General features: G+C 38.7%; 1 protein-coding gene across 1 annotated transcript; it reads right to left on the reverse strand.

The window, feature by feature from the left end:
• Positions 1-7,076: 7,076 nt before the first annotated feature.
• BDF20DRAFT_803712 (uncharacterized protein) lies at positions 7,077-8,485 on the reverse strand (the record flags this gene model as incomplete). The annotated part of the gene is made up of 3 exons (XM_053076449.1): positions 7,077-7,896; positions 8,074-8,230; positions 8,323-8,485. Coding segments are annotated over 3 exons (1,140 nt in total), but the record flags the coding sequence as incomplete, so codon positions are not given.
• Between the last annotated feature and the right edge of the window lie 3,686 nt (positions 8,486-12,171).

Genomic DNA, 12,171 nt, shown 5'->3' on the forward strand with positions numbered 1-12,171 from the left:
AATTTTATTGGATATCGGTGTATTAAAATTATTTCAAAAATAGTATGTTCATCCGGACCATTTTTCAGGTACCATAACATTATACTTTAATACTTTGTATATCCACCTTTTGCCTTGATAACTGCTTTGATTCTTGCTGGCATGCTATCTATATACTTCTGACAGTCTTCCTTAGTGAAGGTAGCCCACTGCTCCTCGACTCTTTGCCACAAATCATGCACACCTTTTGCTTTGGTTGGGTAGGCACTAAGCTTCAACTTTAAGTGATGCCAGACATGTTCAATTGGGTTTAGGTCAGGACTTTGTGGTGGCCAACTATATGTCCAATCAGCATCAAACTTGTTGTCCTTAAACCACTGCTTTGTAACCTTGGCAGTATGCTTCGGATCCTTGTCTTGTTGAAAATAGATATCCTCAGGGCTGTAACCATACCATTCTAAAGTATCCTTGAGAGTGGTTTCCAGGATGTGAATGTAGTCCTCCTTCTTCATGGTACCATCAAAAATCTGACAAGCATAACCAGGACCATCGTACGTTATGCAACCCCACATCATAATACTCCCATTACCATGCCTAACAGTTAAATCAAGATGATGAAATTGAAGTTCATCATCTGGCCGTTTCCAGTAATACCTTACACCATCCGAGCCCCAAACGTTAATTTTTGTTTCATCAGAGAATACCATACGTCTCCAATCGTCAGAGGTCCAAAACTGATGGGCTTATGCCCAAGCGAGACGCTGTTTCTTATGCTGAGGCTTCAGAAATGGCTTCTTCTTCTTAATGCCCGATTGAAAGTTCATCATCTTTAGGATTTTAAGGCATGCAGAGTAACCAATGTTGTATCCAACACCTTCCAGATACTTATGAACGTCCTTGGCAGTTCTAAACTTACCCAAAACCAGCTGCTTGCGGATGTAACTACGTGCAGTAGTGCTTATAATAGGCTTGCGACCAGGTGCACCACAAGTCAAGTCGGGAAAAAACCTCCTTTTATAGTCGCCAATGGTGCTTTTTTTTAGACCTGGAACACGTTTCATGATGGTAGAGTAGGAGTGACCAGCCTGCAGTAACGACTTGATGTTATTTTGGACGTCTAGAGGTGATGTTCGAACCATGGTTGTTAGGTGAGATGTAAAAAAAGAATGTAGATGAAAGGTGGAACCAGAACTGAAAAAGTGAGTTCTTTTATATTATTGTAGGTGTAACAAAGATAGATACAACTCATTATTACAGATTATGACTCACTCTGACCCATTTAGAAGTAGTAACACAAGTCTTTTTAACGAGATTAGCAAAATTATACCTACCCTGAAAAATGGTCCGGATGGATACCTTCGCTGGGAAATGATTTTGAGGAACCGATATCCAGTAAAATTCCTTCAACTTCTTACACATAATAAAACAACGTTTTTTCTCTCTATCGTTTTTTATTTCACGTTAATTGACCCAGAATTCATCAAGTAACACCTAAAAAACGTAAAAGTTGTAAAACATCCGGACCATTTTTCACCAACTGTAGTTTGTGGCATTTGCATGAACCGATCACCCATCAATTAGGAAAATTGACCGATGGGCGAACTTTTGGACATCACGCATAAAATGAGAGATGTCAAAAGATCACTTGCCTACAGAAAAGCGAAGGAATTTCTGAGTTCTAATGGAGTCAATTACAATTCGTACCATTCATTTAATGCTTTTAATGCTTTTTTTCGTTTTTGTTTTGTACAATTTAGATACATACTTGCACCTAACTCATTAGTCATTACTCCACATTTACAACTAATTACCTTTAATTCAAGCGATGAGACCAATTCCTAATGATAAAAAGATGGATACAGTGACTCACAAAACTGTTCACATGTTTGGTACAACAGGTTATTTGTTTCAATGGTATGGTCAATTCTCAACGAAATTGGACAAAAGTTACATCAATCGAAAGCTTAAGAAATGTAGTTTAATATTCAAGTTTTTTTATTTTGAAAATGTGACTGTCATTTCAAGGAATTGACTTTGAAAGCTAGTATGTCATTTGAACAGTTTTGTGGCCATGTGAAAAACATAAGAATTAGAACTATTAATAGCCACTCCAATATCCTTTAGCTTTGATAACGGCTTCAATACGTTTTGGCATGCTGTTAATAACCTTTTGGCACTCTTCTGCTGTGATATTGTTATACCAAATACTCACTACGGGCTCATATAGCTCGTTCATACCGCTAGGTGGAGTGTCGTACTCATTTAGTCTAATTTTGAGTAAACGCCACATGTTTTCAATCGGATTTAGATCTGGTGATTGTGCTGGCCAGTCTAGAGTGCTAAATGGCTGCTTATTGAGGTATTCTACTACTATATCTGACGTGTGTTTCGAATCGTTATCTTGTTGGAAGATCAATTGGCTAGGCTGAAGCCCTAATTCACCGCAAATATGGCTGACACTTTGCTGTAAATCTTCTTCTAAAATCAACTTATAGAGATGCTTGTCCATTCTACCATCAATTTTGCACAAGTAACCGGGACCAGCGTACGAGATGCAGCCCCAAATCATGATGCCACCACCGCCAAATTTTCTGGTAGCCTTGACTTGATGAGGTTGTGGCTCACAACCGTCGCGTTTCCAGCCCCAAACACGACCATCCGAACAAAAACGATTAGTTTTAGTCTCGTCTGACCAAACTACTCTTTTCCAGTCAGCTACAGTCCAGCCACGATGCACCAAACACCACTTTAATCTCTCCTTAGCGTTCTTGGCAGAGATATAGGGCTTCTTTTTCTTCTCAAACGAACCCAAACCTGCCTCCCGAAGGGCCCTACGAACTGTTTCAACACTTGTAGAGATACCTACTTCATTTCTAAGCCTTTTTTCAACCTGAACAGCATTGTCATCGCGGCCTTTGGTACACGCGCGTACGCAAAATCGCTTATCTGCCTCACTGAGTAGCTGAGGACGACCACCTTTCTCTCGTTTTAAGTGTGGAACTGCCTGACTACGGACCTGAGAGACCTTCCCAATACTAACACCAACCCGTTTGGCTATGTTTCTAACACTTACACCGTCCTTGAGGAGCGAGACAATTGAATTGTACTGATCATTGCTAAGTTTTTGCATTCTGGTTGGTATCGTTTGTGATATTGGAATTTTATCGGTATACATTGGTTTAATTAATGTACAATGACTTTCTTAACTCTTGGCAATTCCATCGTAATAGAATACGTCAAAAAAACTGCTGACGAATTGTGGTTCACATAAGTTACCCTCGGAATTTTGTTAGCTCACAAAACTGTTCAAATGGATATGCATTTTTTCAAATTGAACTTCCGCCAGAAGAAAATGCATGTGACTTTGATACTCTAACATAACTTTCTACAAGACTTGGGCTATCGTTTGACCCAAATTTCATCCCGATTACGCAAAAACTTCCAAAGATATGAGTCAAAAAGGGTGAAAGTACCAAACATGTGAACAGTTTTGTGAGTCACTGTATTCTATCTAGACTTGATGGTACTGAGTCAAACAGAAGTATTGCCAAAGCTTTTGGAGTTTCAACCAGAACAGTCGACCGCATTGCTAAAGATCATCAATCGGCATCTGACAACAAAGGTGGTAGACCATCTAAAATCAGCAAATTGCTCGGTAAAAAAATTGTAAGATCTTTTTGCACTGGGCATTTTATGACAGCTGTAGAGGCTGCCCGGAGCCTACGTGCTCAAGGGTATGATATTTCTCCTCAGACGATTCGCAGATTCCTGAAATCTGCAAACTTTGATTCAAAGATTAAGAAGTCAGCTCTGCCACTGACTAATGATCGACGAAAGAATCGCTTGAAATGGGCCAAAGCTCACTGAAACTGGACGGTTGAAGATTGGAAACGAGTTGTTTTTAGTGACGAAACTAAAATAAACCGTTTAGGTTCGGACGGAAAGATGTGGACTTTGGTTAAAAAGGGTAAGCCTCTTCAGGAGCACAATGTCAACTTCGCTTACAAAGATGGTGGAGGAAGTTTGATGTTGTGGTCCTGTTCCACTCAATATGGACCTCGGTTCATAGCCAAGATCGAGGGCGGGATGGACGCCAAATTGTATTGCGAAATACTGAAGGGGGACTTTATGGAGACCCTTAAAGATTATGAGCTTAAAACGGATGATATTGTCTTTCAGCAGGACAATGATCCGAAGCATACTGCCAAACTGACGAAAAAATGGTTCCAAAAGAACAAGGTGAATGTCTTAGACTGGTCTTCATATTCTCCGGACCTTAATCCAATTGAGAATCTGTGGTTCTACTTGAAGTGCAAACTTGCAGCGTACGATACAGCACCGTCGAACCTAAATGAGTTATGGGGACGAGTTGCGGCAAAATATGACAATAAGTTAGTTACACAAGATCTAAATCCTGTTACTTGGCTTATATACTTTTTTTAGGAAACTGAATTTTTTCTTAATAAATAAAAGTCAATAAACATATGTTCATGGAGCCATTAAGAAACTTAAAAAAAAATTTGATGATGAAAAACTAGCAATCGATTATCTATTAGATAACAATTTTATTGATAAACATGAAATATGCAAGATATGTGGTAAAGAAACCAGACTTAATTATAAAAGGAAGTTGTATATATGCAAAAATTACAAATGTGAAAAGGCCATATCCCCATTTACACCGATTAACTGAGAGCAGTGTACTATTCATGGTAGCAAAAAAAAGATATATGAGAATCATGCTAGCATGAAGTTTGCGTGGTAGAATGCATAATGCTCGCAAATTCATCACGAATTTTGCGTGCCACCACAAAGTAAAGCTGGTATAGCCGATGCTACCACGCAGGTTGCGTGCTCCCATGACTAGTGCACGGGCGTAGACTTTAATTATTTGAGATTTCCGCTCATATTCTGGACTTAATCTTACAATAAGAAGAAGTTGTGCCACCAACTCTCTAAATGAAACTACAATTGGCACTCCCCTTTTAAGAATTTGCGCTTATGCTTGTTTCTTTCTCTTTTAACTATTTCGGCCTACTAAAAAGAAAACATAACGAGATGTTGACAATGGCAGCAGGAATGTTCCTATTCGCGCAATGTCTTTCACAATTATAAGCGACATACCAGTACATCTTGCGAAAGGAAAAGTGTAAGTACAGTATATAGAGTGTAGAATGCGAAAGCACACGCATTCATTGGCAGCAGTGAACAACAGGCAACTTTGTTTTTGTCTGAATGTTTGGACGAGATGTCGACATGAGCTCTGTGGTTTTTGACGACTTGTGGAGTAAAATATCACTTAGTTAAAAACAATAAAAAGTTAACGAGATCAAACTAGTAGGTCTTTATTTTGAATCAAGTTAAGTTCAAAGAGAAGAAAAATATCTACTGCAAAAATTTAAATATCTTCTTCATATTGCGGAACCTAGAAAATGACAGCTGAGTTATTCTACTCAAAGAAGACGTACGTCTTCTGAACCGTAAAAGAATAGAATTCTCCCTTGAGGAGATTACGCATCTACCCGGAGCGGGTGGACTTGTAAACGTATCCATGGCTTGATCTAGTGATCATGCAACTAACCTATTTTCCCGTGCTAACCATTATGTAGCACTGCTTGCAGGAAAATAGAATTAATTAGGAAAATAATATTCGTGCGTGGTGTTTGAGTTGAGTGAACAGTTATTGTAAAGGATGATCACAACCTATTATCTTGTAATCATTCTTTATGCCGAAGGCAGAGAATAGTACTTATAACCTATTATACCTTGGTGTTGAATCAATATATCCTGCATGTCCATATATTAATTCTACTATATATCCTATGTCATATAGTAACGTATTATAGCAAAATAAGTAAACTATATATCCTAAATGACAACCTGTTCAGCCTTATACGAGGTAGCTAATCTCGTATAAGAATCATCACTTATTCTATATTCGTTTCCTACTCTACTTTATATTATTTCAGCAGTAATGAGGTGTGAGGATCTTGTATAATTTGTATACGAGTTCTCCACATCTCATATGATGCTGTCAACTAAACACAACACTTAATTCACGGTACTCATATATTAGAGTTTATGTAGTTTCTAATTATTTCTGGTTTGCAATATTGTATAATTCATCTTTATCCTTCATAAAGTGAATTATATCTTTAATATTTGTATATCATCTACCCTCAAATACGACAAGCTCAGCATGGATCTTGAAATCGCAAAGTAAGCGAAATGAGAATCGTTAAAGGAAGAAAAAGCCAGCTGTAGTAAATATAAGTGGATAGTATATATAATATTATTTACTAATATTAGGTGGATATAATAAGTGATATTGTAAATTATGAAGGCAAGAAGAGATTAGAGACCTTGCCTGGATTTTTCAACAGTTTCTCAGACAGGGCATCGCCAGGTGTCACAACGTATTGAAGGATGAAACAAAGCACGCTTCAACATCATCATCATCATTAGCAGGCTTTAAAACAGAAACGAGACCGACAGGACAGACAACATCATTACAATCGATTACAACATATCGATTCGTTACTGACGCACCAAGTGACTTTACTCGTGGAATGTAACTATTCGTAGGAGATAAGGAACCTTCCAGCAATTCACCAAGGATGTAAAAGCTTTCTGGTCTATCGTCAATCTTGAAATTAAAAAAGATCAAGACTTTAACAACATACCAACATTCTTGCGATTTGGAAATACGACTATTATCGACAAATTGCGATGAAGGCATAATTAATACTAAACAAACGCATATACTGTAAATGTGAATAGACAATGCACATACCCTCGATGATATACATTATGGCGTATCGAAACAACACATGGTAGCCACTTCTGCTGATATTTTTGTTTTTTTGTCGGTAAAATTCTGATTGATAAACAACATCATCCTTCCACATTCTTCCGGAACACTTAATAGGATATAACAGCTCAGCGGAAGAGAACGCTGTATTAGATTGAGTCTGGCATTTGATGCGACCAATATAATGAAGCAAGGATATGGCAAGTGTACAAATGTTGAGGGTGCTGTTGATGTGCAACTTTGTTTGCCTGCTTGTACTGCCTAGAAGAATGTCAAAAGCCTGGAATGGCGACCAGAGTTGTGGCTTTGTTTTGTCTATTGAGGGATAGTCGTGAAAGCTTTGTGGATCGGACTGTTTGGCAAAAGGAGCATCAAAATCAATGATACCGGAACTTTGAAGGAAAGACAGCATGTTCTCGATTTCGATAATATTGCCAGCGTTCTCACCTGCATAACGAGCTGCATTCATTACTCGTTTCAGCGCACCAATCTTTCGCTCCATGGCTCTTGTACTATAGGCCTTTAAACTACCTTGTGCTTTTATGAATCCAGGAATATGGGAAAGCATATGGAGGTTGATGCGGAATAACGTTTTTGAGATACGCCGCTGTAACAAGCATGCATCAAGAAAGCGGAAAAAGGCTTCGATATTATTACGGATGGTGGTAAGCTGTTCTTCTGATATGGTCCACTGAGTCGCCAATTTGACAGCATGACAAAGCTTATTAAGTGCTGTTGCTGCATCTTCATCCATAAATGCTGGCGTTATCAACGTTGGTACAATATTAATCAGCCAATTTATCCAGTCGGTACTACGATATTGACCTTTCAGTCTATCGCAGATGTTGATACCCTTCCATGATGCACGGAATTGAGGGGTGATTTCAGCTCTCGACATATCAGTAGCTTGCTTTATAGGAGGACCATAGCTTCGACATGTTAGAAGGAAAGGATAGGTGTCGGCATTTCCATTATACTTATACTTCGAATTGAATGGAGGGGATACAACTTCATGGATTAGTCGAGCAACGTTTGTAAACAAGTGGAATTCGTCCATTAGCTGAAAGTGAGCATTAAAAGTACAAAGATCGCCAAACATGTTACGACTATGGATTCCCCAATTGCAACTCTCCTTGGATGTCTATCAACAATTAAAAGACTTTAAGATGAGTATTTTGTACCACAAAAAGCTACTATCAAGCATCTAAGGGCTTACATCGTTCACTTCTTCTGCCAATAGATTAGCTATCGTGCGTAGCTCCTGGTGTCTTAACGGGAAATACATAGTGGATTTCGGCTTTCCTTCGTCTTCAGCATGCTGTCCTTCAGCTAGACAATATGAAATGATTTGAAAAGTTTTGTTAGCGACGGAACGTGTAGCAAAATCTGACGTGTGTATCTTACTTTTGCACCACTTGCAACCGTATATACCTTGATGACCTATTGTAAGTTCAGAAGGAAACAATAATGATTAGAGCAGTGCAACAGAGCTGAAACAGTTCGGAAAAATGTTAACATCGCTAAAACGTTACCCGAATGTTTCATCAACTTAGATGCTTCCATCAAGTCCGAAGCGACTCCAAGGCAGTACACATTAGCTTCAGTAATGTATTCACCATTTCTGAAAACTCGCAGAGGTTTCTTTTCCAGCTCCTTTAGTTCATCACAAATCGGTTTAAGAAAGCTCTTGATATCTTTTGCCGTATAAAACAGCCAAAGGAATGACATTACGTTTGGTGAGTCTAAAATAAGAATATATAATGGTATTATTGTATTAGAAACTCTAAAGTGTATCCTGATAAAGTTGGCACGTCTAGGCTTCAAAGATAAACACAGTACCTCTCAGTTGGTGGAAGATTTAGAACAATCGCGTTGATAAGCACCATGGCTGTTGAGCTCGATTTTGATGTGAAGCCATCCATATTAATGACGATAAAGATGTCATGCTTTTTCTTACCATAACCATGCGACTTTAAGAATTTCTGATACACCTCACCCGAGAATATATCACGATACACTCTGTCATTATCTTCGTTTTCCTGGAAGGCTTGTAGATTAAACTCTTCACTGCGATACTCCAATGCCTCACGCACTTCATCACACGCCAGCATTTGTGAAAACTTGTCTTTCAAGGACACCATTTTCAAGAACGTCTTTTTTACAGAACCCCGAGACTTCTTACAAATCGGACACTTGTCTTTATCATAGTCCGCAACAGCATCATACAAGTAGCAACCATTACTGCACATTTCAAGCTCACGAGCGAAGGGAAGAGGTAGCTTTTCACGAATCAAAGCCAATGTAGCACGCAATGTCAGTATATCATAGTTGACATATCTTGATTGGACTATGAAAAGGGAAGGTGTTCGTTAGCGTATATTGTACTTCAAGCGGTAAGCAGCCTAGCCACTGTTGTATAATGGAATGGAATGCTGATGCTTACTATTGTTTTCTGCTAAAACTTTTGCAATATAGCTGTTGATGACGGTAATTAGCTCGTTACTGCTTTGAATGCTGATACCGTTATCCTTGAAGATTTGAAAACATCTAATATTATGAATTTCGGACGTAGTGAATGGATTCCTTGGTATTTGGACTGAACGCTCAATATATAAAGCTGATGATGGAACAGTGGACTCATCGTCTCTGGGAAGAGGCATCATCTGAACGGTGGTTACATCTTGGTGGGCATCCACAACTGCAGTTAAAAAGAATACGTTAAAAAAGAAAGGGTTAAGTATGCAAAGGGTCGGTCATCTATACTTTCAAACTGAGTGACCTCCTCACTTCAAGAATACTTACTCTCCATATCATCTATCTGGCCGTCGTAGCCCGCAAATACATCGTCATCTGAGTCATTGAACAATCCATCCTCAACACTTGCGTCCAACTCTTCATCAATATCATCTTCAGTCTTATAGTAACCGGTAACTTCATCATCAAATTCCAGGAAACTGAAAGCGCTCTCATCGATATCTATTGGAACGGCGGAAACATCTTGTACTGCAGAAGAGATACGATTATTAGATCTTCTGTTAATTCTCTTCTCTCCAGAAAAAACAGCCCAAGCGTCCTTCTTGAAAGAAACAGGAAGAGTACTGTGTCTACTACGGAAAACGCGTTTCTTGATATTTCTAGTGGTGTTTTACATAATGATAGACAGATCAAGATGGATTGGAAGGCAAAAAAGTTATAATTTGACATGTGTACAAGAAACTCATTATACTGTATACATTTTGAAATTCGTACGTCTACTGTAGTTTTTTCCTGTTTCTCCCGTTGCCAAGGTATAGCAATACTTGTGCTAGCTTGGTGCTTTTTGTTACTTCCGGTAAATTATGAAAGCTTCAAGGTGAAGGCAACTGTAATGCCCAACTGATCTGAGCTGCTATTGGATTTTGGATGTATAGGTATGGCAACTTGTTTGTTTGGTTTTGTTTTTTTTTGCCTTTTTCGTTCTGAGAGCCCTTCCTATATAATTCATTTTTTTGTAACAGGTCAGACTGCCAAGCTGCTGGAACGTTAAACGGCACAGATCAAAGTTTTTTTTTCCTAAACTGTAAACTGTAAACAAAACCTGTAAAGCCTCCGATCGGATTTAACAAAATCGTTTGTACCTGAAAAAATGGCGGGGAACAATATTAATAGTACAACGGTAAGATCATCCTTAAATTTCTTATTCTCTTTTGACGGTAGCAGTTGCTAAACATCTGCTTTTATGTTTATTTTTGGCAAATTATCAAATAACTCTCAATTCAGATGAATGAGTAAATAATGACTATTTATAGCTCTCTAACACTTTTATTGGTACAGGACGATACACGTATACAGTGACTCACAAAACTGCGACAATGTTTTCAAATTTTCGCATAAATAATCTTTGTGTTGACCGTACAGTATATAGACCCTCCTAAACCTACTAAAAAAATTACACCATTGCAAAGCTATGGTTTTCAGCTTTCAAATACTATAAGATGTGCTAAGTTTTAGTCAGATACACTGATGAGATAAGTGGGATTAAAGTAGGGCATACAGATTCGGAGCAACAATTTATTTGATGTGACAACAAATAACAGAGAACATCCATCGATTTACCATTTCGTCCACCCTCCTTTTGCCTTTATAACAGCTTGAATTCGCGCTGGCATACTTTCTATATGTTTCAAGCATAGTTCTGGCGTAACTTTATTATACCAGACCTCCGCAACTCGTTCCCACAACTCATTTAGGTTCGACGGTGCTGTATCGTACGCTGCTAGTTTGCACTTCAAGTAGAACCACAGATTCTCAATTGGATTAAGGTCCGGAGAATATGAAGGCCAGTCTAAGACGTTCACCTTGTTCTTTTGGAACCATTTTTTCGTCAGTTTGGCAGTATGCTTCGGATCATTGTCCTGCTGAAAGACAATATCATCCTTTTTAAGCCCATAATCTTTAAGGGTCTCCATAAAGTCACCCTTCAGTATTTCGCAATACAATTTGGCGTCCATCCCGCCCTCGATCTTGGCTATGAACCCAGGTCCATATTGAGTGAAACAGGACCACAACATGAAACTTCCTCCACCACCTTTGTAAGCGAAGTTGACATTGTGCTCCTGAAGAGGTTCACCCTTTTTAACCCAAGTCCACATCTTTCCGTCCGAACCTAAACGGTTTATTTTAGTTTCGTCACTAAAAACAACTCGTTTCCAATCCTCAACCGTCCAGTTTCTGTGAGCTTTGGCCCATTTCAAGCGATTCTTTCGTCGATCATTAGTCAGTGGCAGAGCTGACTTCTTAATCTTTGAATCAAAGTCTGCAGATTTCAGGAATCTGCGTATCGTCTGAGGAGAAATATCATACCCTTGAGCACGTAGGCTCCGGGCAGCCTCTACAGCTGTCATAAAATGCCCAGTGTAAAAAGATCTTACAATTTTTCTACCGAGCAATTTGCTGATTTTAGATGGTCTACCACCTTTGTTGTCAGATGCCGATTGATGATCTTTAGCAATGCGGTCGACTGTTCTGGTTGAAACTCCAAAAGCTTTGGCAATACTTCTGTTTGACTCAGTACCATTAAGTCTAGATAGAATATCCATCTTTTTATCATAAGGAATTGGTCTCATCGCTAGAGTTAAAGGTGATTAGTTGTAAATGTGGAGTAATGACTAATGAGTTAGGTGCAAATGTCTAAATTGTACGAAACAAAAACGGAAAAAAGCATTAAAAGCATTTAAATGAATGGTACTAATAGTAATTGACTCCATTAGAACTCAGAAATCCCTTCGCTTTTCTGTAGGCAAGTGATCTTTTGACATCTCTCATTTTATGCGTGATGTCCAAAAATTCGCCCATCGGTCAATTTTCCTAATTGATGGGTGATCGGTTCATGCAAATGCCAC

The sequence above is a fragment of the Mycotypha africana genome, assembly GCF_025528875.1.
Source record: "Mycotypha africana strain NRRL 2978 chromosome Unknown BDF20scaffold_5, whole genome shotgun sequence".
Classification (NCBI taxonomy): domain Eukaryota; kingdom Fungi; phylum Mucoromycota; class Mucoromycetes; order Mucorales; family Mycotyphaceae; genus Mycotypha; species Mycotypha africana.